The following is a 25,594-nucleotide window of genomic DNA, read 5'->3' as shown; positions in this document are numbered from 1 at the left end:
ATCAACATGAACATATCTCGTAATAGCATGATATTTATTCAATTCTAATAATATTCAATTTCTGTAAGATACATATATTATAATAATATATTATACGATATATTAGACAATACTGCTTTTCGAAGGCTTTTTGTTAGTAATCGATCAAATGATTATTTAATATTAACAATAATTTGCATATTTTATTATAATCTTGCGAAAGCCCGTGATATATCATCCTTATATGTTGTTAGTACAAAATACGTACAATAGATGGTGCCGGTGTATATAACAATTCACATATAGTCCTATTAATGTGATATAGCTATCCGAAGTGTTATGGAAAACAGAAATTTAGATTCATATGAAATGAAACGATAAAAACATTGATGATATGTTCATACTAGAATCAGCCACCAGATGGTGCCACTGTGTTTAGACGATTTGGAACGAAGCCAAAAGAATATAAGCGAAAGCAACTCTAATTTGAATATATGTTTCGAAGGCGCATAATGAAGCAGAAATAATGGAGAAAAAAATAAACAATTTACATAAAACATGAAAAATATCTCACAACAATAGCACCAAAATATCAAGAAGGATGAACGTCTAGTTACCAAGGCAACAACTGATACCGCTGTGTTACGATACATGATTCGGATATCGGCTTCAAAAATGCTGATAAGAGTTATCGCCATAGAAACTATTGAAACATCTCGTTCAGTCAATTAATAATGATAAGACTAAAACGTATTATTGATATATATGTGTATATATATATTCATATATTTCAATGATATAGTTTAAACATGCTAAGTAGTTTTAGGATATGTATAAGTTTAAATATAGGGGGCGCAGGGGAGGAGCTGGGATATCATATCCGCAAAAGTTGCTTTGATCCTCGTGTCATCAGAAAGCGAAATAATATTGCGCTCATTTTTTTCCGAACTGTCATGGAAATATTTATTATTTCGGCAGTATATTTTCGAGATTTTAAATCGAATTTAGAGATTTTGAGAATTCCTGAGAATTTTTTTCATAAATCGTTGTTCATATCGGCAGATATAGGTGGCACCACAGGTCATACTAACGCTTAATGTACAAAGAACTAATTGCATAAATTACACTACAAAATACATATGTTATTCTCTTACTGAAACTCTCATGATTACATTAGAATAGATATATATCTATATAATATTAATATCAATATTAATATCAGAAATAGAATTCTGCATCTTAAGTCGTTATGTAAGAACATATGTAATATCTGATTTGCATATTCAATGTTTCATTCACACACGCGATAATGTTGTATTGATTTAAAGCAGCCTACAGCACCGATATATAGTCGACTATCTTATGTACACTTTTTACACGAAATTAGTGGAGTTCTGTAAGTTACAGTAAAGAGAGCTGGACATAGAAGGGGATTAGGACCTTCTCCGCGAGTAAAGGTTGGACATAGCTGGACAAGGAGAGGAGGGTTAACTCTAGAAGTGGCTCAGTTGATTCTAGAAGTAGCTTCGTCAATTCTGGAAGATTCATCGTGAATTCAAGAGGTTTCTTTGTAAATTCTACAAGTTGCTGAGCTGATTCTAGAATATGCTCAGTTGATTCTAGAAGTTGTTTGGTTGATTCTAGAAGTTACCCAGATGATGCTACAAGTGGCTCAGTTGATTCAAGAAGTTGCTGAGCTGATTCTAGGAGTTGCTCAGTTGATTCTAGAAGTTACTCAGCTGATTCTAGAAGTGGCTCAGCTGATTCTAGAAGTGGCTCAGTTGATTCAAGAAGTTGCTGAGCTGATTCTAGAGGTTGTTTGGTTGATTCTAGAAATTGCTGCCTCCAGCATTGTTTTCCTCATCCTCCGGACGATATTGCGCCGTGCGAATTGTTTTCAGTTTTTTCCGCGCCATTTCCAGTTCTTTCTCCTTGCGAAGAATCTCCTCTTGCGCCATAATAATCTGCGCCATACCGCCGACCATGCGTTTGTTTATCATCAACACGTTTGTATCATCTGATCGGTCTTTAGCATCCTGCGCGGCTCTGACCAGAGCGTCAGTCGCTCTCATTACAGCATTACCAGCAGCCTGAATACACACAATACAATATCATTAGTTTTATTCAGTCATTGTCTTAGTAAATTTCTGCCTTAAAAATTCTTCCTCATTTGGTAGCAATGGTACAGCAGTAAACCTCAGGCAAACTGGGACTAGCAACATTAATCTTTGAGTTATTGCTGAAGAGTAAAATTGAGTAATCGATCAGAAATAAAAGAAATCAGAAAATAAGTCCACATTGGCAATGTCCAACTTAGGTGATATTTACTATAAAAGAATTTTCAAAATAAATCTAATTTAAGTTCACACACTTGAGGCCGGTAAACCCTGAATTCAACGATACCGAGTAAGGAAGATTCCACTGTAATCATTGTTACATACCTGTAATCGTCTCATAGCAACAGAATTCGAATCGGCCTTCACTTTACAAGCGACCAATAACTGAGCCGTCGAACTAGCGACCTGTTTAGCGGACGAGATCATCTTTTCTTCGCTAGCGTGACCTTGAATCATCGCGTTAGCCGCTTCGCATAAACTATGCGTCGCCGCGGCAACAATACGAGCCTGCAAATACAAACAGATCCGATTGTTTAAAGTAACAGTGATATGAGAGGTTTTCTAATTTGAATGTCTACACAGGTTGTAGGTTATCGGCCGTTCGTTTGTCCATCCGCTTATTGTGACTGGTTGCTGTGACGACAGTCAGCCGCTCTGCGCTATGTTTGATATATGATAGAAATCAAAACAACCACCAATTATATCAAACATATCTCAGAGAAACTAACAATATTTCATCATCTCTCGTAGATCGATATCGATATATCACAGGTTGATATATCTAAGACATGAACATGATATATCGCAGTTTCAAACACTAACACTTACAGCAGATATGAGACCTTGAGACCATTGTCCGTCGTCGTCCATATGTTCTCTATGATAGGTCGGTTTCACTTTACCGGAGGCAACCAGTTCTTTCTGTGCGATAGACGCCGATTTAACGAGAGCCGAAGTCGCTGCCGCGATCGACTTTGCGGCTTCTAAAATTTGATCTTCGAAATTAAGCGATTCATCAGCTTCCTATAAAATATAAAATAAAGTTTTCTAATCTCCTTCTCCTTCTCCCTCTTCCCTTCTCTCTCTTACTCTTCTTTCTTCCTCGGTTTGTTGAATCTAGTCTGGATACAATGCGGTATGTTTGATAAATGGTGGAACCTCAAATATCAACCACCAATTATATCAAACATATCTCAAAGTAACCGACACCTTCTCTCGCAGTGTATCATAAGTTTCCATCCAGCTAACGGAGGATATCCAGTGTTAGATAGAATTACCCAGTAGATGGCGCCGGTGTAGCTTACCTTAGCTTTAGGGCGTGGTTTCAGTAACGATAGTTTTTTAGCCGCGGCCTCGATCGAATTCGCCGCTCCCAACAGTTCATTTTCGGCGATCACCGTCGGGTCCTCCGGATCGGCCCAATCATTATCTAAAAAAATATCGAGAATAAATATCGAAATTAATTCACCGTCCGTTACGAGATATATCTAAAGAGAATGTACGATATATCGAAAATGTTTTATTTCAGAAAATGTGGAAAAGTTACGAGATATAAAACTGGACATAAACCTCAATGAAATACGAGGTACACGGAAAAAAAATTACTTAATCAAAACGCCACCTGGTGGTGTAAATGTGCAAAACATACGCTGCCGCTAGAAGCTAAACGGGAAGTGTGTCTGATATACCGTACAGTTACAACATGGGTGTATCACTATGACAACAACGGATAATTGAGTGATGAGTATATCGTGCAACATGCTGGAATCAGGATTCAGACAGCGCCATCTATCGGGCGGGATTCATCGGATAGAAATGCCACCTGGTGGACAAACGAAGAACCGTAGATTTCTATACGGGATACATGAACGAATTATGTGGCAATCGGTAAATGGACAAAATGGATGTCCAATTCTGCAGGAACAATAACTGAATTTGAGACAGTACTAGCACAGACACTGGATGATTAAATAACAGTTCGAGACCTAAGGGTCGACCTGAGGGTCGACCTGAGGCCACTAAGAGATTTCTATCGAAACGAAGGTAGTTCCTACAGACTACAATAATAGATCTAGGGATGGAGAACAAGTAGAGATGAAATTTCTATAACTGTAAAAATAGTAGTAGTTTCTATACACCACGATATAGACCTAAAGGACAGGACAGAGACAGACATAGAAAGATAGACATTTCTAACAGCTTTTAACCGCTTCCATTGTTGTATTTGAAACTGAAGGTTGCCTTCAATTATCTTTTTTCTTTAGTATATTTTTCGTGACACGAAATGGTGTTCAACCATGTGTTGGTGAAAGAAAATGAATGATGAATTCAATTCTAGAACTAGAAACGCGCGCGCAAGTGTGGAGAATTTGTGAACGAAATGTGAATCCTTTATTTCCTGATGCTGCAAAGTTAGAGAAAGTTATATTGTTAGTTACAGACCACCCCAACAGGGGGCGTTGTGACCTGCTCTACACCTACGCAATCGTCGTCAGACACCATCGGTTAGAGTGTTAGCGGGAAATTAGAAAGCGAAGACAACAATTGTATAGGAGTAGAGAACAGCTGTTAAGTGTGGGTTAGAAAAGGTAAGGTCAAAAGATAAGGTATAAAGGGTGAAGGATTTTTGATGAATATATACATATATATACATAAATATATATGGTGGCCTCAACACCGGATAATGTCTTGAATAGAATATAGAGGGCGTTAGCGAATATATAATCCATTTTACACTGAAAACTAAAACCACAAGTTAAAGAAATATCTACGAAAATTAATTATTACTACGACGATTACAAACTAGAGAACTATCAAAATCAATCAATAAATGAATAACTGATTTCATTGTTGATTTCGTAAACAGCGGACCAAGACGACCCGTTGCTTAGAAACCAACAAAAATAAATATGCGTATGAATATATGTATATATTTATGAACAAAGAAAGATGGTGGCTGTTAGTCAGAATTCGAAATCATTTTCAATAATTTTTCATGCAGATATTACAATAAACTGTAGTCGGTACCAAAAAAACATAGTGTACCAGTTACACCAAACATGTGGTGGAACATAGTGCCACAAATATACCGTCTATAACCACCAAGGATTGGGGGTGCTATCAATCAATGCATAACCATGATTAGTTAGGTTATGCCCTCTATTGAGCATAGCCTGAATTAAACGTCGCAAAATTTATCGTGAAAAGGAATTGATTGTTGCAGATGTATAATTCAGGTGTCACATGTAAAGACAGGGGTCCGTTCAACAGATTTCAAAGATAACGTAATAAATAATTCTGAATTAAAATCAATCTTGGATTAATTGTTTGATTGCTGCTAGCGCTGCTGAAAGGTGAACCCCTGGAACCATCATTGCAGTTAAAAATACATGCTGTCAAATCATTAACCACCAAAATTGAAACATGGGACGATGAGAGGCAAAACTAAAGAGCAAAGGCCAAAACAAATTATTCATCCACAATGGACTAACAATGTATCCCTGCTTAACACCGTTTTCTAAAGTTATCTAAAATCCGAGTAAACAAGTAACCAAATGCATGAGAGAAATTTTTGTGAAATTGGCTCCAAAATAATTGTTGATAACCCAAAGAAACCCTTCCCATGCTCATTTGCCATGTACCCCCCTCAACTGCATCGAGATCCATTGTTCGCCCATTGCTTAGCAACCGAAAGAAATAAAATGGTGATTGTTGCACTTGCAGGATAAAGGTTGATGATTGAGTTGATCACGAAACGGGCGTGGAGCCCGCGCTTTCTGTCCCGGAGACGCGTAACGGTTGAACATCCATTCGGAATCTAAAAAGTAACGTTATCATCAGTACATATTTCATGGACAATAAATTCTGCATTTAACAGTTAAGACTGCGCTTGCCAAACAGGAGTTGATTGCTTTGGATTATCGCGTGCCTCACCATGTAACATTGTCACCGCGACAGCCTCACAATTCAATCAATCAGTCGATTTACTGGTCCTGTGAAATCTGAGGCAAGTGCAGTCTACTGTAACTTGGTATTTTACAACCCTACATAAATCTATGAATTCTGGAACATTTTCAATATCTTATAACTATCTTCTTAATTGTACTTCATAATTTTCATTTACATCTTCGTAAATCTCTTAAATAATATTTCGAAACATTTTTTTTCCGCAGACACGGCTTAATCAATCAACGCATGCTGTTTAATACACACGAATTCATCATTATTACGAAAAGCCAATATTCATCAAATACAGAAAGCCTGCGCATATCAAACACATGAAGCCAGCATCGAACTTGTCTATAATTCCAATATCATCGGTTTCAAATAATTCATCTAAAATATTTTCTCCTAATCTACAACACAATTCTCATTCCGTTTGAAAAGTGTCCCACGTTAAATATAATCATGCCCTAAATCTACGTTTATCAACAATCGCCGAAACAATGCAGTAACCATAGCAACAAGCTTCACTACAGTCACAACAATGTGATGCCCAACAATAATACTACATGACTACAATAACACATACATCGTAGGAGGTTAGCCTGAAAACCGGAGTAACCAAGTGGTGACGCCTGCTGCTTGCCGTGGAGACTAGACTCCGGTGCCTCGTTGTCTGAAGAAAATACAAATCATTAATATTCATTAGCTCATTATAATATTCATAATGCTTATCAATATTCATGAGAAGGAATACAGTATTGTATAGAGTATAGGTTTGAAGGAATTTTCGAACGTTTGAGCGCGATCTGATGGAAAATACTTAGCTTCAACTGAACACAATCAATTTGATCGAAATAGAGCTCACAAGTTTTTATCTCACAGATTCAGGAGACACGGCCTTGAGGGGTGGTACCCTTGTCACGGAGGTGTTCAGTTAAACACAAGGTGAACTAAGGCAGTCTCATCCTTTGAGACCATATCAAAATAGCGTCCGATAACATTATGCGATCGCAATGATTGTAAACTGCCAAAACTAACATATAAGTATTTCCCTCAATAACGCTTTTTGAAATTTTTTCATGGAAAATAAGTTTAAGACATTCCGCAACCAAAAAACCTTTTTCTCTTCCATAAATCACCAATAACTACCACTTTACGTAGAAGGCCTACATCCATAAGCCAATCACCAATTAGAATAGTATGGATTTCATAGCAGCGAATAATTTTCAAATGTTAACGACATGTATTGTTGAATGAGTGGTATGTGCTTTACAGAATATTTAGATTGTGATATGAAAGATGATTGTTGGTAAATGTGTGACGAGTATTTAGGTGTAGTGTTACAGCAGAGATCATCTCTGATTGGATAACAATCTGAAGCATGCACCATCGTTCCCTAACCCCTGACCGATCTATATATGTATCCCCCTGATCATGATAAAAGTAGAATCACATTTATTTCCCAGACAAAAAGCCGAGAGAGATGTATAAACACTGATAGATAACTAACACTGACAAATATAAGGTGGAATCTCGATGAAAATAGGAAATTCAGGCGTCAGTTGCTGAAAAGTTGGTCGATATTAACCGCTGGATAAATTCAGTGATAACAATACAGTTTTAAGGGATCATTCGTTTATTACGTACGCATAGAATTGGAATATTTCACCCCGTCCCTGCACACAAAATCGGCCATTTTTTCATATACATGAAGCATTACAGTACGCAACTGCACTGACCCCTCCCCTAATGTGTACGTAATAAATCAATCACCCCTAAGTGTCACTATGTCAGTCATCCACTGGTATCACCGTAACCAACTAAACTAATATTTCTCAAGGTGATCGGGAGATGTTTGGCCGCACGCTCATCGGTTCGACACGCGAGGTTCCACCATTTTATTTTACCCATTTATTTCGTATACATACAAATATTCCAACGTTCGTGCAGCGCGGCTAAAGTTAATGATAATAAAACGAGAGAACATCACACAGACTATCGCGTATAAACGCACAAGCGGTTAAATCCACCACACGAGCAAATAATACAGTAGACTGCGCGCTTGGCCTCGGATAATCACGTTTACCAATCGTTGCTCTGAATGACCAGGACTGGGTTTCATAGATGTGGAAGAAAAAGAGTCCCCGGGAATATTTTGAAATTCGTCAAGTTATATCCATGGTTTCTCATTGTTGCTATGTTGGTTGTCACCCAGATTGAGGATTTACCCCTAGGGATAACTTTGATACTCAGTCTACGAAACCGGGCCCATTGAGGATTTACCCCTAGGGATAACTTTGATACTCAGTCTATGAAACCGGGCCCATTGAGGATTTACCCCTAAGGATAACTTCGATACTCAGTCTATGAAACCCAGCCCATGTATTATTGCTGTTTTGACCGGGAAAAATTCATCGGAACTGTAAGTTACCGGGTTAGCGCGAAGTCTGCTGTATTGTTGTTAACAATGAAGCTGAAATTGAAATGAATACATGCACAAAGACACAGCATTTACTGATTACGCAATATCTAACTTCATTTCATAATACTAGCCACAACAATAGGGAACTGAATACTAGTTACTGAATACTAGTTACAATGTTTACTCAACGTTGTCAGTTTACAAGAAGTCGTTTAACAACTAAGCGTTACCTACCAGGTCAGTTCAGAAATACCTCAAACGCGATACAAAAAGATTCATTGTAAACTTGCAACATGCAGCGAACCCCATTTCATAACTGTTCATAACATGCGTTTAGGGGCAAAAAAACTCCCCGTGTGATGTTTGCATTATTTTGAATGTGTAAAATTCATGATGGATGTAAAAACGAAGGGATCGGACGCAGAACACAAAAAGCAATCACGGTACCATAGTAGAATAACACTAAAATAAGGATTTCACTAAAACTTGTAGGGATGTGCATTGCGGACTGTATCGGTGTCACGGTGTGTTCCGTGGAATAAAACAACAGTAGTGTTTACCCGGGCCCGTGCCCCGCCTGCTAGTACGCTTAATAAAAACATCGTAAAAATAATTATATCATCAACACCGGCCACACGAGGGCGCTGTTTCATCGATGATCAGCGATGATCGAATGAAACGAAAGTCTTTGTCTTAAATTGTGAATTTGTTTGTTTCGGGCACGCTCTTTCTGGCCTTCACGCTCATTCATTATACTCCGTTCTACATTACCTTTCAATGCTTCCGATGTTTGAATGATTTCCTGGACCGACGTCGCGACCCGTTTCGAGATTATCGATAGTTTCGCTCTGTTGTCGGGATTCGGTTTGGATACCGTCTGAAACGAGATGACAACAATGTGAGCAGTTTGAAACGATTGGTCTCCGAGTAACTATTGGAGATATTCTTACCAAGTTCAACTGTTCCATCAGCTCTTTGTATATGAACGCACATTCAAGTCCAGCTTGTATTGTTCTGTGTCGTGTTTCTTTAGATTCGGCGGTTTGCGCTGCCGCCTGGTGGTGGAAAACAATAACTATTAGTCAGAAATCGAGGTCACTAGATTCATACTGGTGATTTCAGGCGATTGCCATTTTCTTACCTTTGATACGTTAAGCAAATCGCAGATAGCTTTACGACCGTTGTTAGCGGCGACCATGATATCCGCCTGCCGACATGAGTTCGCCGCCGCGACTGCCTGCGCGGTGGCGCTAGTGATCGGTTTTGTGTATCGTATCAAATCTTCTGCCGAAGCTTTTTGGTCGGTTTGATCGGACGACTGGAAACTCTAAAAAACAACAAGCATTTATATCTCAATATCACGATATTAAATATCAGATTAATGATAGCGAATCTCGATATACCTTAATCTCCTGCGAGATGGCTTCGATAGTCGACTCTAATGCACGGGTTCCGCGGGCCGCTTCGTCTTCGACAGTTTTTACCGTTTTCAATAATGATGTTACGTTGGTTACCATCACCTAGGCGATGAAAAACAATCTAATATTTATCACGCAAAGATGTAATAATAAAGTTTTACGCTAATGAATTTTCTTCATTGGTCAAAAAGAGATTCACAAACTAAATAATGTAGCTAGAATTGCGCAAATGATTATTACTCTAAACTACCGTAACTAAATGAAAATAAGTTGATTCTAAAATCTACGAGTGTTAGTTGCATTCTGAACACGACAAAGTTAAGATACGCAAGCATTGTTTCATTATCCGTACGTTTCAAAGCGAAATCTAAATATTGTCTGTTAAAGTCTCAAAAAGCTGCTGTAAGCCGCGTTTTAAAAATTCATTTTTTTAAATTTTTTAGATCAATCCCGGTTCGCATGAGTTACGTTGTTCAACCGTGTCACCTGACAAACCTCGCTCCCCCCGTACCCCGCCTGACACTCTCCCGCCGTCGTAAGCCCCTAGAACAGACACAGGCAACATTTACATTCCAAAAACATGTCAATCAGTAACTGAAACGGAATTCCGGGAGGATTGTTGCAGCGCGGTTTAAATCATCGCTTTGGAGATGAAATAACTCTCTGAAAGGTGCGGGATTGAAGGGATGTAATAAATAATGCTTTCAGTTTTACCCACATGCTGCCTGTTTTACTTACACCCCTTTTAATATTCAGATCATACAGTCAATTCTAAATAGAAGAAATATTTATAAACATGTTGAATTGATAAAAGATATACCCTGCGCACGAAGAACCCTTAGGGGTGGATTTAGCAGGTGATTTGTTTGTTTTTGGCTTCATATTGCTTGGATCTTAGAAACCTCCTGGATTATTCATTTAATCTCACGACGGGACCGCGGCCTGTGAAGTGTTACCCGCACACTGTAAGCAGCCAGCAGGACTCGAACCCACTTGTCACTCAGTACTCTCAGGGATCCGGACCCCCATGGCCTTTCTGGTGAGGTAGCGTCAGACGACAGAACGTACTAAATTGACACTCATTGCATCAAAATTTGCGTCTTTTAGGACGTATGTCTTCCAAGATATCTAAACACCGAGGGTGGCACCCCCTTGTGGCCGCCATTGAAACCTCTTACTCTCAAACACTGAGTTAACCCTGAGGGACGCCCCCTGGTGACACGGTGTCAGATTAAGAAGCTGTGTTCAGAATACAGCCTTCACTCACTTGCTCCCGGTCGATCAACAGTTGACGCGAAGAAAACGTCTGATCCCACTACAACGATAAACATGCAACACCCGTCTGTTACAGGCAACCAGTCCGTCACAGAGAACCAGTCCGTTACAGGGAACCAGTCCGTTACAGAGAACCAGTCCAATCTGTAACTGAAACAGTCCAATCTGTAACTGAACCAGTCCAATCTGTAACTGACACAGTGCAATCTGTAACTGACACAGTCCAATCTGTACTGAACCAGTCCAATCTGTAACTGAGCCAGTCCAATCTGTAACTGAGCCAGTCCAATCTGTAACTGACACAGTGCAATCTGTAACTGACACAGTCCAATCTGTACTGAACCAGTCCAATCTGTAACTGAGCCAGTCCAATCTGTAACTGAGCCAGTCCAATCTATAACTGACACAGTGCAATCTGTAACTGACCCAGTCCAATCTGTACTGAACCAGTCCAATCTGTAACTGAGCCAGTCCAATCTGTAACTGACACAGTCCAATCTGTAACTGAACCAGTCTGTTACAGAACCACCAGTCCAATCCATTGGAGAACCCAGGAGCTGGTTACGGAACCAGTCCAATTATACCTACTAGAAACCAGTCTAATTATCATTCTGACACTAAAGACTCGGGGGAAATCTCGATAGAAAGAATGAAAAGGAAGCAAAGATGGAAATAAAAACGAGCGGAGTTTGAGTTGTATTCGTAGAGACGTCTAATACTGACCTTAGCAGAATCTTTCAGGTTCGACATCGCCGGATCCTGTACGTGTTTCCCTGACGCGTTCTTCGTCGCTTGTATCAAATCTCCGAGAGCAGACGCCACATCCTTCACCGCGTTTATCAGTAGTACCTAAATACAACACCAGGCGTAGTTTTAGTAATGATACCATAGCGGTCGATTTACAATTCGAATTTAACGATCAAACCGTTTACCCAACATGCACCCTACCCATATTTTAACTTAAATTTGCGAATGGAATTGTGATTTAACTACTGGTGATCTCTTGGGTAAGACCGCCACCTTTCGGACATCTTTTGAACTAAAGGAGCGTACAAAAACAAGTGCAGTAGTGCGAGGTGTGCTAAAAGCATGGTTCCCATGGTTACATGAATTAAAAATTCCCAAGTTTTTCATGGGTGATTTTTCAATTTTTCAAAATGGAAATGGACAGGTATCATCGTGCTAGTCAACATTTTAGTGGTGACTGTTCGATAAAGGTGATTCTCGAGGGAAATTGCTGATGAAAGATTCCTCAACCAAATGAAACGTAAAATATAAATGAATTTCCCAAATATTTCCCTGATTTGAAGAAATCTTTCAAATTCTCAAATATTTCCAAACTGGGAATCATTATTTAAAAAATTCCCAAGTTTTTCCCAATTTCCCTGTTCCGCGGGAACCATGTAAAAGTGTGTTCGGTTGGGTATAAAGCTTACTTGTGGGTGACGAGAACTTTCACTAACTATTAACTTTAAATAAATACAAACAACTAAATCAAAACTACGATAAACAAGAGCAAGATTCAGAGAGAATAGATTCGATTGGTTCTTCTGAGAACCAATCAAAAGTTAGAACGGCAGGCTATTAGTCGAACTACATTAGAGAAACTACTCGTAACTATTTCAGAACTATCCAGAACTATTGTTATCATTCAATCGCTAACGAGACGAAAAACCGTCGTCATGCTCCAACTACTATTCGTTATATAGCAACCGTTGTTACGGGATACGATTGTTAATAGCGCTCAGACGTAGACGTCCTACCTGTCCCTCAATTTCCATAGACATACGATGGTAATCAATAATCATCTAAATACAACAATGCATGCAAAATATCGACGGTTACCACGACAACATCTTTATGATAGTATTTAACGGCGATAGCGCGCGACCGGGGAACGAAGCGATCGATTAGACTGTGATAGATTAAACAGCTTCACCACTTTAAGTGTGTTGCCGAGATACGACGGAGAGTAGAAGTGATGTGAAGCGGACGGTATTTACAGCACGCGTAGTAAATACTGACCTGAGCGTCGGGTTGATCCGAACCGAGCGACGCGGCGCCGCGCTTTACCACATCCGATAAACTGGTGATCGTACGGACGGCGCTCTGAGCGGCGGTCGCTAGTTCCTCTTGATTCGACGCTGCTCCCGCTACGAGAGTTTTAGTATCTTCAACGAGAGCTTTAGCTGTCTTCAGTATACTCTCCCTATAAACATAATCAACACCCAGTGATAATGGCTACCTATAATGGCATATACACACTATGACATCAACAAAGCCATGCTTCCATGAAAGATAGCTTCTTCAACATTTATCCTCTTTGGTGAATAAATCTTTCAGATAAAATGGCTACTTCCAAATACCTCCCTATGACATCATCTAATCAATGTGGTGAATGATGCCTAATTTGACAAATCCCATTATGACGTTGATGTTCTGCAAGGGTGAGATGAGAATGTATGTATTACCTGTGATCAGCGAATGATTCGTTACTCTCAGAATGAAGAGTTCCCGCTGTAGCGAACATGATCGTGGTATCCAGATCACCGATGATACCGCTGACAGTGCTCGCGGCGTTGATACACGCCTGGGTTCCGCGCGATCCGGCCTGTAACGCCGCTAATACGTACGACACCTGTAACAAACAGAAACACACAGTTAAAACAAGACTATGATTTCTAAGTCTAAGCGCCCGGGACCATTTCCCAGGTGTGGTCAGTTTGTAAGCGATACAACCAAACAGATAAGAGAAATAGATGATATTTGCTCTGACTATCAACCATCAGTTATATTCTAACCTAGAGGTTAGTGTTGCTCAGTAATCAGTAGATGAGTGAAAAAGAGCCTGATTTCATAGACTGGTATCCTCAACTGACAAATTTCAAAATGTCCCCAGTGATTGCCATGGTATTTGTCATTATCTTCAATTAACTTTTTAACAACTGGCCCCTGAACTGTGGAACTGTGCCCCTGAACTGTGGAACTGGGTGTGAATGTGGCTCCTGAACTGTGGAACTGCACTTCTGAACTGTGGAACTGGGTGTGAATGTGGAATAAACGTACCCGGTCTGTGACGACCTTCGAATGATCGTGAAGATCTTTACGAGCGAAGTTATCGGTAGGATTTGCTTGTAAGTTTCCGGCATCGCGTATCAGGTCGATACTCGCTTTACCCAACTCTTGAACGGCTGATTTTATTCTCATTCCAACCTACAACATCAACAACAACAATGCATAAAATCACAATGAGGCCATTTCTAATTGACTTGCTTTTTCCCCGACCATTCCCTGACAAGCATGTTGTTTTCCCTGAGTTGATCTGCTAATAATTTAATCAATTAAAGCAGTCAAATACGTAAAACATAGACAGAAACTGTTTGATTTTACGCACAATCTAGAAATCTAAACAAATTTCCATAACTTCCCCTGATTTTTAGCTTTTTACAGAATTCCCTGTATTTTTTAAAGAAAATTCCCTGACTTTTAAAAGAAAAGACAATATCACTAATTTTTCCATGATTTCCAGGTTAGTGGCGCCCTCAGTATCAACTCAGTGTCATTCATTGATAGAGTATGGGTTTAGGTCTTACCTCGGGGTTAGCAGTGGCTGCCACGGCGCCGCGCGAATCCGTACACAATTGACTGTAATCTCGCGTAATCGCGTTCCCGATCGGAGCCAGTTCATGGACGCTATGTATCGACTTACTCGCCTGGAATTACAGAATTCAAATTATCAGAAACAAGAAAATTGAAACATTATCTCTAAAAACTCTTTACAACATCGAGATGTTACAACATTCAACATACAATTCACAACATACAATTTCTAATTCTACAGTGCAATGAATATAAACAATTTGTATTTGACATCGTAAATATATCATATAATGTTAACGAGCAGCAAAACCCACAATTGATGATTTAACAGTTTATATTCTGACAGTTTTGAAGTTTTGACTTAAGTTAAATTTGGTTTATCTTTTTATTTCTCTGATGATGAAATTTAGTCAGAATTGTCATAATAAACTATTACACGATCAACTGTGGGTTTCGTTGATTAACTCTGAAATACTAAGGTTAATACCAGTCTCTACCAGTTATATTATACGGTACCGGTATTCGTAAATACGTGATAATAGAGTATTGTGTTAGTATTCAGTACGACGCGATGCTAGTTTTCTTAATAACTGATGAATACTAGTACATCGAAACAATGAAAGCATGACAACAGACGATAGAGTGATATGAATTTAAAACTGGAAAATACGCGATCCATGATTCATATGCGTAAAAAACCTGAAAATAATCACTGACTCCAAACTGATCGTCGACCCTTCCCAGGAAGAGTTCTTCGCACAGTCGCAAAAAACATCTATGTTAATAGAAGCAGATTCAATAATGCTTAAAAAAACTACCGCCAGCAACAGACGCATTGTTGGTTACTAAGCAACGCTAAAATGAAACTAACTACCGGTGATAATGTTCGTCATGACAACAATGATATTTAACGCGTTCTCTTACCCCGAATTCAAACCCGGCCTTGCCGACCTAAATTACGGACACAAATCGACATGAATGAAAACGATGATGATGATGATGATGATGAGCGACGACACATTCGTTACCGTGGATACAATGAACAATGATCATTCATACAGCGAACACTCAATATTAACACTCAATAATGACACTCATGACACTCAAATTAAACAAACAACTTCATAAACAGAAGCGAACGAATTATTAGATTATTCATGTTCGGCTTGAAGCTTTAAAATTAAAGCATGGTTTTTTAAATTAGGGCGGATTCTGACTGGCTCAGAAAATTAAACTAATTAATTGATTAATTAGCAAACTACAAATTATCATGATGTAACTAACTGTACTAGGCTACTGTAGTGAGTATAGATGTAGTAACGCTCACCATGTCCTGCGAGGCTCTAGCTATCTGTTTAGCTAAACGAACCATACTTGTCTGATAATCGACGTACGAGATGCTGTCGTTTGGTTCCATTTTCTCATCAGCCTGAAATTCGAAATCAACCGTAAAATCTTGAGATATAGATAACAGTGGATCTATCACACGAAACACTGCAAGGTTTACAGAACGTACCTTAGCTATTCCTTTCGTGATGCTATCTAACATAGCACTGACGTTACCGGTCTGAGAGGCTGCTTCTTCTAATGTTTCCAGTAGATCTTTCATCACTTCAGTTAAACTTTCAGCAGCCTCGTCTATTGTGTTGTGCGTATGAACAGCCTATTGATTTAAAACATTAAAAACCTCAGCATCAGCAAGTTCAAAAAGATTGGCCCTTTTGGTGTCTCTAAACCAGATCAGTATTTTGCGGGCCAAAAGAAAAGTGACACAGAAATTTTCAAGTGCTCAGTATCACCAAGTTAGAAGAGTTTGGCCTAAATTGTTCTTTTGCCTTTATTACAAATCAAATGAACATTTTCAGGAATGAGAAACCATTTTAAAATATTTTTGTACCTTTTGGTTTCCAGCACCCTCTTTAGCCGCATACATGAACTGCAACGAAGCCTCGATCACCGTTTTTGATTGGTCGAGAATTGCCATCTGATTTTTCGAGTTCATTGTTTTCGACGCCGTGCCGACAGCGTTCGTCGACAACGGTTCGAAATAGTTTCCGATCGTGCTCACCAGGTGGCCCAGTTTTTCGGCTTCACCTTTTTCGCCTTTCGCAGCTTCTTGAATCGGTGTGATATTCTCCATGATCTCGCGGGCCGCGTTTATCATCTGCTCTTGGAAACCCTGCGCAAACGACAACGGTTCCAAAATTTTTAATTCCAGGAAAAGATTTTTTCTCTCAAGATTCAGGGCTAGATTTAGACAGTATCCTAAGGGTACTGGATTCTGGTATCCTAAGGGTACTGGGTTTTTGTTGGGACTTTAAGAATTGAAACGTTACTATAATGACAGGATAGCAGAAAATCTTCATTTTTAGAAGATGTTTTAATTCAATTTTTTCCTGTGTGGTGTTGATTAGAAACTTCTGGGCCCGGTTTCATAGACTGAGTATCAAAGTTATCCCTAGGGGTAAATCCTCAATTTGGGTGATAACCACCATAGTAACAATGAGAAACCATGGTTATAACTGACAAATTTCAAAATGTTCCCAGGGACTATCTTTCTTCCACGTCTATGAAACCGAGCCCTGGTAAATAAAAGTCGAACTAGGGTAACAAAACTTTGATACGACAGAATAAACTGACAGTGGAAGATCTTGAAAGTATTCTTTATGCTCTCCAGACCACAGAATTGAAAGGACTCTCGCCAGATTGTGTGTGTATTTACCTGAAGTGTATTCTCGTTACGAGGAGGAAGATTCTGACTGATCGCGGCCAGCGACGCTTGATCTAACGTTCGAATACAACCGTTAATTTTATCGATGGCTTCTTCGCATTCTTTCTGTCCCGGAGCGCGATCTCTGCAACAATCGAACGTTCGATATCGAATACCGTAGCAACCAGTAAGCGAAGCGCGTAGCGTATAAATATGGGCGGAGCTACCTACCTGATTGACGTGACTAGACTCTTAATAGCGCTGGATACACTCTTGCTGTGATTGGAGTAGAGTTGATATGTGGGCGGGTCTTTCGGATTAGCGGCCAGTTGTTTGGCCGCTTGAATCATGTTGCAAGCGCCATCTAGCATCGTTTTACCAGACGTCAATATCGGTTCTTGAGCTCGTCGAGCCTGAAATCAATAAAACAGACATGTATTTTGACGATCTGATAATCAGGGCTAATTTTACCAAATATTTATACTCTAATTTCTTCATCAATTCAGTTGATCTTAAAAATTTTTTAAGGAAATTAGATATTTCTGTCCAACTTGCTCCCAGGCCCAGTTTTATCTTAAAGCTTAAAATGGTCAAGTTTGAATAATTGCCTTCACTGAATACCTGAAGAAACAAATAGCAATTTAACCAAAAATTTGAGCAGAACCTGAAAACAGTTTGATAGCTCTCTACAAGATGAAAACTTACTTCTGGACTGATTCTAGCAGGAATGCTGGCAAATTCTGGGGACGACGCGAACGTTGTCAGTTCTTCTACGGCTTGTATGAGAGGTTTAGCTGCGTTAGCGCATTTCTGCCTGTTCTCGTCACTGAAGTTACTGTCCAGATCCTGAAAACAAATATCAAACATTCATTCAATCATGATATAGAAATGAATGAAAATATTTTAGATATCAAGAAAGCAGTCAAAACTTGGCTCCGAGAATTCAATTCCTCCCAATTTACCTTTATAGCCCGGACTAGGTTAGCGGTATTGTTGGCGACATCTTTAGCTGATTGGACGAAGTGACGTTTGCCGACCGGGTTACTCGTCTTAGCAGACGCCATTCTGCACGTATTACACAATGCAGACGTGTGCTTAGCGACGACTGTTGCCGCGGACAACACCTGCAATAAAACAATCAGATTTTAAACGGACGTGTTTCGAGCGGTCGTTCAGAATTCATTTTTAAGACGTTTTCAGTTTCGAAATTCAAAATTCAAACCATTTACCAACAATGAAAATGACGAAAAGATGTTTGATAAGGTATGATGGTAGAGACCAGTCCTCTAGTGGAGTGAGGCAGGAGGGGTGAGGAGTGGGGCGCTAGTGAGGTGGTAGAGGATAATGCTATTAACCCATGCTACTCTACTTGAATTAAACTATAACCAACAAAAAGAGATATAAAATATAAACTTAGGATTTGTTTTGGAGATGGAGCCATTTTCAGGATCAGTAGGGGGAGGGGCTTCAGGATGGGTCAGGGGTATGGGGCAGAGATGAACCACTAAATTTTACAAAACCACAAAACGACAATAACTTAGCAACCGAATACAACAATGATGACAATGATGCAACAGAGATGTAAATTCAAAATGCCATGCAGGGAATGAATATATTCGAATAACACGTTCAGAGTTTACTCCCGATTTCAGATAGATTTTAACATATTTTTCATGTTTAAGGTGATATTCCACAAATTGATATTTTCTGGTCTAAATAAACTAATAAATTAATATCATAATTCTAAGGAAAGTTATTCCATCCTAAGGACTGGATATGGGACAGGAAACACGTGGCTTACTTAAGTGAAAGTGCTATGATTTTGAAAGAATAGTTTTTTTTTCGGTAGGTTTTGAATACGAATAGAATAAAAAACGATTATTCAACAATAAGAAGCGTCGTTATAAACAAACATTATTGTTGTACGTTACCATGGCGCGAAAATCCTTGATAAACAACGTAGATAGAATAGAAAACAACGTGCAGAGAATATTATATATATATATATACACAAATATTTCAAACAACTACAACATCTATGTTATGAGAGAGAGACCAATATTATAGTCTACTGCAGCTGCTGCTGCTGCTGCAGCCGCTGCGACTGCTGCATGTGCAAAATCCAACAACATAATTATATAGTTCTAATATTTCAGGCAAAATACTTCTATGTGTCTTTAGAGTATGAACTGACTGCCCCAGGTCTGGGTTTAGTTCCACAGTTCTGGGCTCAGTAGCAGTTCTGGGTGCAGCGCCATGGTTCTGGGCTCAGTTTAACAGTTCTGGGCTAAGTTCCACAGTTCTGGGCTCAGTTGCAGTTCTGGGTGCAGCGCCATGGTTCTGGGCTCAGTTTAACAGTTCTGGGCTCAGTTGCAGGTCTGGGCTCAGAGCAACAGTTCTGGGCTAAGTTCCACAGTTCTGGGCTCAGTTGCAGTTCTGGGTGCAGCGCCATGGTTCTGGGCTCAGTTTAACAGTTCTGGGCTCAGTTGCAGGTCTGGGTGCAGCGCCATGGTTCTGGGCTCGGTTCAACAGTTCTGGACCCAGTTCTACTAGTTTTGTGAACAGAGTACTACAGTTCTCGACCCACAATTGAAATAAGTTCTTTTTCATCGTTCTCTCTCTTCATTTTTGTAAGAAAATGTAAAATTCAGACCAAGAACTGAACTACTGGTTCCAGTTCATGCTCAACATTCAACACATTAAATCTGCCTGATACATCAGAACCATACAATCATACATTTTTTTCTCTACGCGATGATGTGTTTTGCTTCTATTTTACGCATTATGTTTATCACATGCAGCAGACGACTAATTAAATATGTTAATTATATTCGCGGAGAATCTAGATTTCAAAGCAGACTTTTAGAATATTCGATAATTCATTCAAACAGCCAACACAAACAAACATCCACAGACATCCAAACAGCAGTATATAGTTAGTCAGCGTATGATGCATTCTTATGATTTTTGTTACTGATTCATAGAAATTATCATTAGTTATTTTCAGCAGAATAGTTGAAATAGTTCTAAGTTGGGTAGTGGTGGTATTTTCAATGTTAACTACCTGATTTCATTTGAAATAGTTCACAGGTCAGTTGCTCAAAGCTTGCTCAATCATGAACCCATGTCCACAGTGGTAGTCGATAAAGTTTGACCAAAGATTTAAAATCGAGTTGAATATTTCAACTCTATGAAGTGTCATGGCGTTCAGATATCGGCCTTAGAGCAATTGACCTATCAAATCTAGTTACTATAGCGATGAAACGTACCTCCTGTTGCGAGCTGGCTGGATTTGTTAAACTCTGACACGCGATCTGAATGGCTTGATTCGCACGGGCGAACTGTGATTGGTCGACGAGCCCGGCACGACCCGGTTCCGATGCTGGGTCCGATATTCCGACGAGATACGCCGCCTGCGCCGAGTTCTCCGTTAAACCACCGACGGCTGACGCAAACTTTTTAACCGAATCGCAAAATTGGTCCAATTCTCCTTTTTTGGCGTGATTTGAAATTCCAGTCATAGCTTCACCGAGAGACTGCAATAAATACCACAATGATAAATGTTTCAACTTCAAATCACTGAGATTCAGTGAAAACTAATAACATTATTTCTCTCTCTTCCTCCCTCAGTCCCTGACGTCTCCCCTTTTCTCATCTGTTCTCTCCTCTTTCACTCCTGTTGATTCTTAACTTGGGCCACTTCATATATTCCTTACTCCTTCCAACTTCCTCTAACTTTTCTGTCACCTCTCTCTCTCCTCTTCCTCTCCCTCTCTCTCCCTCTACCTCCCCTCTCCCTGTCCCCTTCTCTCTCTCTCTCCCTCTACATCTATCTCTCCCTCTACATCTATCTCTCTCCCACTCTCTCCCTCTCCCTCCCCTCTCTCTCCCCTCTCTCCCTGTCCTCCTCTCTCTCTCTCCCTCTAATTCTACATCTCCCTCTCTTTCATCTTGTTACTTACCTTGGACCACTCCATCACTCCATCGAGACAATCGAAATAAGAATTATCGCTGACCGGTTCGTTTGCGTTTTCCAGCAGATTTCTCATGGTTTGAATTTGTCTGAGAGCGTTGTCGCATTCCTTCTGTCCCGGGGCAGACGTCGTACAGATATTTATCAGATTGTTTATACTTTCAGTCACAGCTCTGAAATAAACATAACAAAATGTCAATAATCGGAAATAATGCTTGAAGATAACTGAAAATAAGATAGACCTGGGATAGAGTAGGGTGATCAAGATATACAGTAAAAGTAGTTTGACAAACTTCCGCTGTAGTTCCAAAATCTGAAACTTCAACTCTGAGAGACTCAACCTGGGAGTTAGACCTAGCCAAGGAACTGTTAAACCGGACCAGAAGATATGTGATAAAGCTTAGGACAGACCACAAACGAGGAACCGGATTAAGATATGTAATCGATATATTACCTGGCAGCCTGAGCTAGTAAATTCTTAGCATTAGGTGCGTTCGGGTCGGCTGAGAGTCCCTTAGCAGCTAACAACAGTTTACTAGAAACAGTCGAAGTATTTCGCAAGTTCGTGACGATCTATAAACGAAATCAGAATAAGATATTCAGATTTTCAAAATCATCTAACGAATTATTTTGACCGTTAAATTTAAAATCTGCCGACTGACCTGAGCTTGTACTTCGTTGTCCTTAGTAACGCCAGCCATTGTCATACCGCTCGTAACGAAATCACCGTACGCACCTCCGAATCGCGTCGCCGACGACGCTAATTGTTGCGGCGTACCGCGGGAATGAGTGACGATCTCGCACGCGGCTTGATTCAAATTAACCGCCGAATTATTCAACTCCATTTGAACCTCGGTGAACGATTTAACAGTTTTTGGATACTGCGCGAATAAAAACAACGCAATATTAGAGAAAAATCAAAATAGGCAGCAGAGAAATAAGTGACAAAATATATCACCTATAAAACTGATTGGAGTGTACGAATACAGGTCCTATTTGAAGGAACAAAAATTTTCACCATAAAACAACTGGGCCCGGTTTCATAGACTGAGTATCAAAGTTATCCCTAGGGGTAAATCCTCAATCTGGGTGACAACCACCATAGTAACAATGAGAAACCATGGTTATAACTGACAAATTTCAAAATATTCCCAGGGATTATTTAGGTTTCATAACTATGAAACCCAGTGCTGGGGTATATGATTTAAGGGATTGGTTAAGACAAGGATGGGCACCACCAGCCTCGGGTCTCTAGTACATACCTCTCCCATTGTGATCTTCTGACTCGCTGTTGACACCTGTTTAATGGCCACCTCGACCTCGTGTTGACCCGGTAAACAATTCACACAGTTATTCAACGCATTCGATACTGTCTTCGCCACCTATTGTTCATAATGAGAAACAAAACATTTTTAGAGATTCACTTGACGACAGTTGAGAGATGCAGCGCCCCTGGTGTTGTTTTAGAGATTCTATTGACAACAGTTGAGAGATGCAGCGCCCCCTGGTGTTGTTTTAGAGATTCTATTGACAACAGTTGAGAGATGCAGCGCCCCCTGGTGTTGTTTTAGAGATTCTATTGACAACAGTTGAGACATGCAGCGCCACCTGGTGTTGATAGTTTACCTGCGCGAGTCGCTGATTATTCTCCGGATTATTCGGACTGTTAACGGCCGATTTCGATTCGTTGAGAAGTTGCACGGATTTCCCCATCACTTCGCGCGCTGCCACGACGATCGAGTGTTGGAGGTTTTTATCGCTGGAATTAGCGGCGACTCCGCGTACGGCAGACGTCAGAGTGCGTAGAGCGTGGGCCGTGTCGCGGGCTGCGATACCCGTGTAATTCTCGTTACCCTGGGTTGCGGCGGTCAGTAGCTGGGCCATTGACGACCCGACTGTTTTAGAAATTCCACCCACTTGCAAAGCACAAGATTCCGCCTGAAATAGAGTCTTACAAATATAGCAGCAAAGCAGCGATAACGGGTTTTCTGCGAAGCCATTCAGGATGATGGGAATTATAGAAAATTCAAATACCGATACATAGAATACAAAAGAGCAACAAATATTTGAATTTTTAACTTACCGTTTCGCCCGGTAACGCAACAAGTTGATTTTTCTTGATATTTTGTAATATTTCCTCGAGCTCTCGTTCTAAATCGTGAATTTGACTCGAAGCCGCGTCCAATTCTAACGAAGCGCCGTAAGCTTCCTGAGCCTGAAAATAGAGAAAACTGAAGAATTAAACCGCGTCAAAAGGAATGATCAAGTAGACGCAGTAGATCTGAACCTGATTGCACACGGTAGATCTGAACCTGATTGCACACGGTAGATCTGAACCTGATTGCACAGTTGAGCTTGGAAATGAGAATTAATCTAATGCACTCTACAATGAGTTTAACTATCAACCATAAAACTGCTTCCAAAACCCAGTAACAAAGTCCTAACTTAAATCCAAAAGTGATCTTGAATCTTTAAACTAGTCTGAAGTTCTCTAGGATGGGTCTTAAGTCTAAGCCTAAGACTATATACAACTGATTCCTGGTGTTGTAGGCACTGATGGAAGTGAGGGTCTTAAGTCTAAGCCTAAAACTGTACAACTGATTGCAGATGTCGTAGTTAAAACTAGGGTGTGATAAACTGGTGAAATATTCATCACAATAATTGAAATTCTGCCCCCGAGTAAAATTAAACTGTACCTTGCTAACTGCCGTTCTCAGCTCAGCCAAAGCCGATGCTGTATTATTACACGAGTTTGCGAGACTCATCGCCGATGCCTGGTCTGTTATTGTTGGAATTGCTGCCTTCGCCGCTGCGATCATTTTACCGGCCGGTTGTAAAACCTCTTCGGCCGTGTTGATCAGGTGTGATTGTGATGTCATACTGTCGGGATCGTTCAGAGTGGCTTTAATGGCGTGTATCAGTTCGGGCAGTTGATCAGTGACGAGCTAAACGAAGGAAACACCAGAAATAGAATCTATTCTCTTAAGTAGAGACGTTTATGATGATGCAGGGAAGGTGAGAGTCATTTCTGACGATGGTTATTCAACTAGACTCAGTTCCGAAGTTTTGAGTTAAGAATTGACTCATTGAAAATGAACTTATTTCAACACTGATCACAATACTGTGGATCAGTTGGTTTCTAGAAATATTAGCATAGAATAATTCAATTATCCTCAAACATTAATAGATGCATATTTCATTAGAATGCATTCACTACAACAGGGGAATAGTACATTGAATATTGGAGAGATATGGTCACAGAATATCACAGAAAATTCATATATACATTCTATGATTGGCCGATTGTTAGAATCGATGAGTTTACTCTTCTTGTGGGTTTTTCTACATGGGAATATTTGGTCCAAACTATAGCGCTACCATCCGTCTGTGGTTAGGAGACGATATGATACATACCCTACATTGAGCCGTAAGATGATGCCCGGCTGCTTGATTCGAGTTCGCGCTTTCCGATGATTGCGCAGCAGTCGACATTTGAGTCGTCGAAGAGATCACTTGTTTCGCAGCGAACTGTAAATTGGTCATCAGTCGTTTTTTCAGCGCGTTCGCAGCAGCTGTGTTAGTAGCTGATCGAAGTTCTTCAGCTGCCTCGCGTAAAACCGTCTGCTGTTCGTTGTCGTTAGGGTTACTAGCACACGACTACAACGCAACAATACTGACCGGTAAAGAATTCATCAAATTTGAAATACTAGAATATAACATTAACAATTTTTGTCCTTATGATTAAGTTATAGGTATGAATGCCAAATTCAAACCAACAGTTTAATGATAATCATCTAAACCAACAGGGTGCTTCCTCAGTTTAAATAATTATTCGACCTCCACTGACCTTGGCAGCGGCGACCATGCGAGCCGTCGCGTCTGCTAAAATCTTTGCCGCTTCGAGCAGACGTTTTTGCATATCGTCGTCTGGGTGATCTTCCGCTTGGACTCTGATCGCGTTCACGAGTTGAGAAGTCGCCTGTGCAAGAACGCGAGCTTGTTTAACCATCTCCGGAGAATCGCCCATAGAACTGAACAATTTATCCGTCGCCGTGACGACAGTGTCGATCGTCGTTTCCTGTTGGAATCCCTGAGAGTAAACGAAGCGAAAATAAATATCAACTGAAGGAAATATCAATATTTGGATTGATATAT

At 40.0% G+C, this 25,594-nt stretch overlaps 1 protein-coding gene across 1 annotated transcript in view; it reads right to left on the bottom strand.

Moving 5' to 3' along the window:
* Positions 1 to 24: 24 nt before the first annotated feature.
* The window catches only part of LOC141913869 (talin-1-like), a 38,488-nt gene continuing 12,918 nt past the window's right edge, over positions 25 to 25,594 (bottom strand). The window contains 34 exon segments of the mRNA XM_074805035.1: positions 25 to 2,069; positions 2,421 to 2,603; positions 2,925 to 3,119; positions 3,401 to 3,525; positions 5,818 to 5,913; positions 6,628 to 6,714; positions 9,235 to 9,340; positions 9,414 to 9,518; positions 9,605 to 9,790; positions 9,867 to 9,983; positions 11,149 to 11,196; positions 11,880 to 12,005; positions 12,920 to 12,964; positions 13,182 to 13,365; positions 13,628 to 13,794; positions 14,223 to 14,369; positions 14,750 to 14,869; positions 16,084 to 16,185; positions 16,273 to 16,419; positions 16,654 to 16,935; positions 17,479 to 17,611; positions 17,698 to 17,879; positions 18,172 to 18,312; positions 18,429 to 18,590; positions 20,736 to 21,002; positions 21,429 to 21,612; positions 21,894 to 22,012; positions 22,102 to 22,320; positions 22,702 to 22,821; positions 23,066 to 23,377; positions 23,523 to 23,654; positions 24,136 to 24,384; positions 24,854 to 25,096; positions 25,287 to 25,529. Of these exon segments, the coding sequence (XP_074661136.1) occupies positions 1,809 to 2,069; positions 2,421 to 2,603; positions 2,925 to 3,119; positions 3,401 to 3,525; positions 5,818 to 5,913; positions 6,628 to 6,714; positions 9,235 to 9,340; positions 9,414 to 9,518; positions 9,605 to 9,790; positions 9,867 to 9,983; positions 11,149 to 11,196; positions 11,880 to 12,005; positions 12,920 to 12,964; positions 13,182 to 13,365; positions 13,628 to 13,794; positions 14,223 to 14,369; positions 14,750 to 14,869; positions 16,084 to 16,185; positions 16,273 to 16,419; positions 16,654 to 16,935; positions 17,479 to 17,611; positions 17,698 to 17,879; positions 18,172 to 18,312; positions 18,429 to 18,590; positions 20,736 to 21,002; positions 21,429 to 21,612; positions 21,894 to 22,012; positions 22,102 to 22,320; positions 22,702 to 22,821; positions 23,066 to 23,377; positions 23,523 to 23,654; positions 24,136 to 24,384; positions 24,854 to 25,096; positions 25,287 to 25,529 (5,535 nt within the window). The 3' untranslated portion in view covers positions 25 to 1,808.

Source organism: Tubulanus polymorphus, chromosome 12 (genome assembly GCF_964204645.1).
Source record: "Tubulanus polymorphus chromosome 12, tnTubPoly1.2, whole genome shotgun sequence".
NCBI classification, from domain to species: Eukaryota; Metazoa; Nemertea; class Palaeonemertea; order Tubulaniformes; family Tubulanidae; genus Tubulanus; species Tubulanus polymorphus.
Note: the sequence above shows the minus strand (reverse complement) of the source record. Positions and strands in the feature narration are given on the sequence as shown.